We start from the raw sequence: 953 nt of genomic DNA on the forward strand, positions 1-953 counted from the left end.
CATCCACCAGAAGCAGTTGTAATCTAGAAAGTTACGCGCTGTGTGCAAAGGCTTTTACTCATACCAAGTGTGCAAAAGGGTAAAAGGAGGAAAAAGAGAGACCGTTACATTTGTCCAGTCCAATGAAATGCTACTGAGACCTTGGGGAAAATGTGGTAGCAAGTTTCACTCACTGCTTTGGTGGTTTGCACTTGACCACTGATGCACTCCAACATCATTTTCCCACCATTAGGAGAGAAAAAATCCACAACCTGCTTGCATAAATAAAATCCACTGAAGCTGTACAACCAAAACCTCTGGACTAATACGAACAGCAGTATATAGGTACAGACACAGTGGATTCACCCCTCAAAATGCACAGAATGCTTGTCTGATTGCATCAGCTCCCGTTAAATCGTTTTGCAGTAAGTAAATTCAGTTTTTAAAGGAAAGCCTGATTCTATGGGATAAGTGTACCCTTTGATTTCCACTTCTGCTAATGGGAGGAAAGGGCACTCCTTTGGGATCCCAAGTCAACACACCTGAAGTGTGTTTGTTCTTTACTTGTAGTCAAACAAAATGGCTTCTACCAGGGCCCACTAGAGGGTCCATTTTACCTTTCCTCTTTCGACTTCCTTTGTCGTCATAACGATAACTCGAGAATTTTCCTGGAACACCATTCTCCAGAAGTCATTCACCGTGTTCTGTAGGCAGCCTTGTGTAGCAATGTAACTTTTTTTTGGCTTTGAATTGTTGCACTTCGTTTCAAATTCAGGCTAGAGATGAAGATAAGCACCAGTGAGCTATGACAGGTGTGACTTTTAAGACAAGCACAATTTAGTTTTAGGCGAGGGCAAAAGAGTAAGTGTGCTTTGTGCCAGTGACGAAGATTCACATGGGCAGTTATACACTTACCATAATAATATTAGCATTGATATAATCTGAAACAGGCTCATTCGGATCACCGTCGTGTA

At 41.9% G+C, this 953-nt stretch overlaps 1 protein-coding gene across 1 annotated transcript in view; it reads right to left on the bottom strand.

The window, feature by feature from the left end:
• PTPN11 (protein tyrosine phosphatase, non-receptor type 11) overlaps window positions 1-953 on the bottom strand; it is a 36,216-nt gene that overhangs the window by 16,339 nt on the left and 18,924 nt on the right. The window contains 2 exon segments of the mRNA XM_025198708.1: window positions 597-755; window positions 895-953. The exon segment at window positions 895-953 is cut by the window's right edge and continues 4 nt beyond it. Of these exon segments, the coding sequence (XP_025054493.1) occupies window positions 597-755; window positions 895-953 (218 nt within the window).

This window comes from Alligator sinensis, unplaced genomic scaffold (assembly GCF_000455745.1).
Source record: "Alligator sinensis unplaced genomic scaffold, ASM45574v1 scaffold628_2, whole genome shotgun sequence".
Classification (NCBI taxonomy): Eukaryota; Metazoa; Chordata; order Crocodylia; family Alligatoridae; genus Alligator; species Alligator sinensis.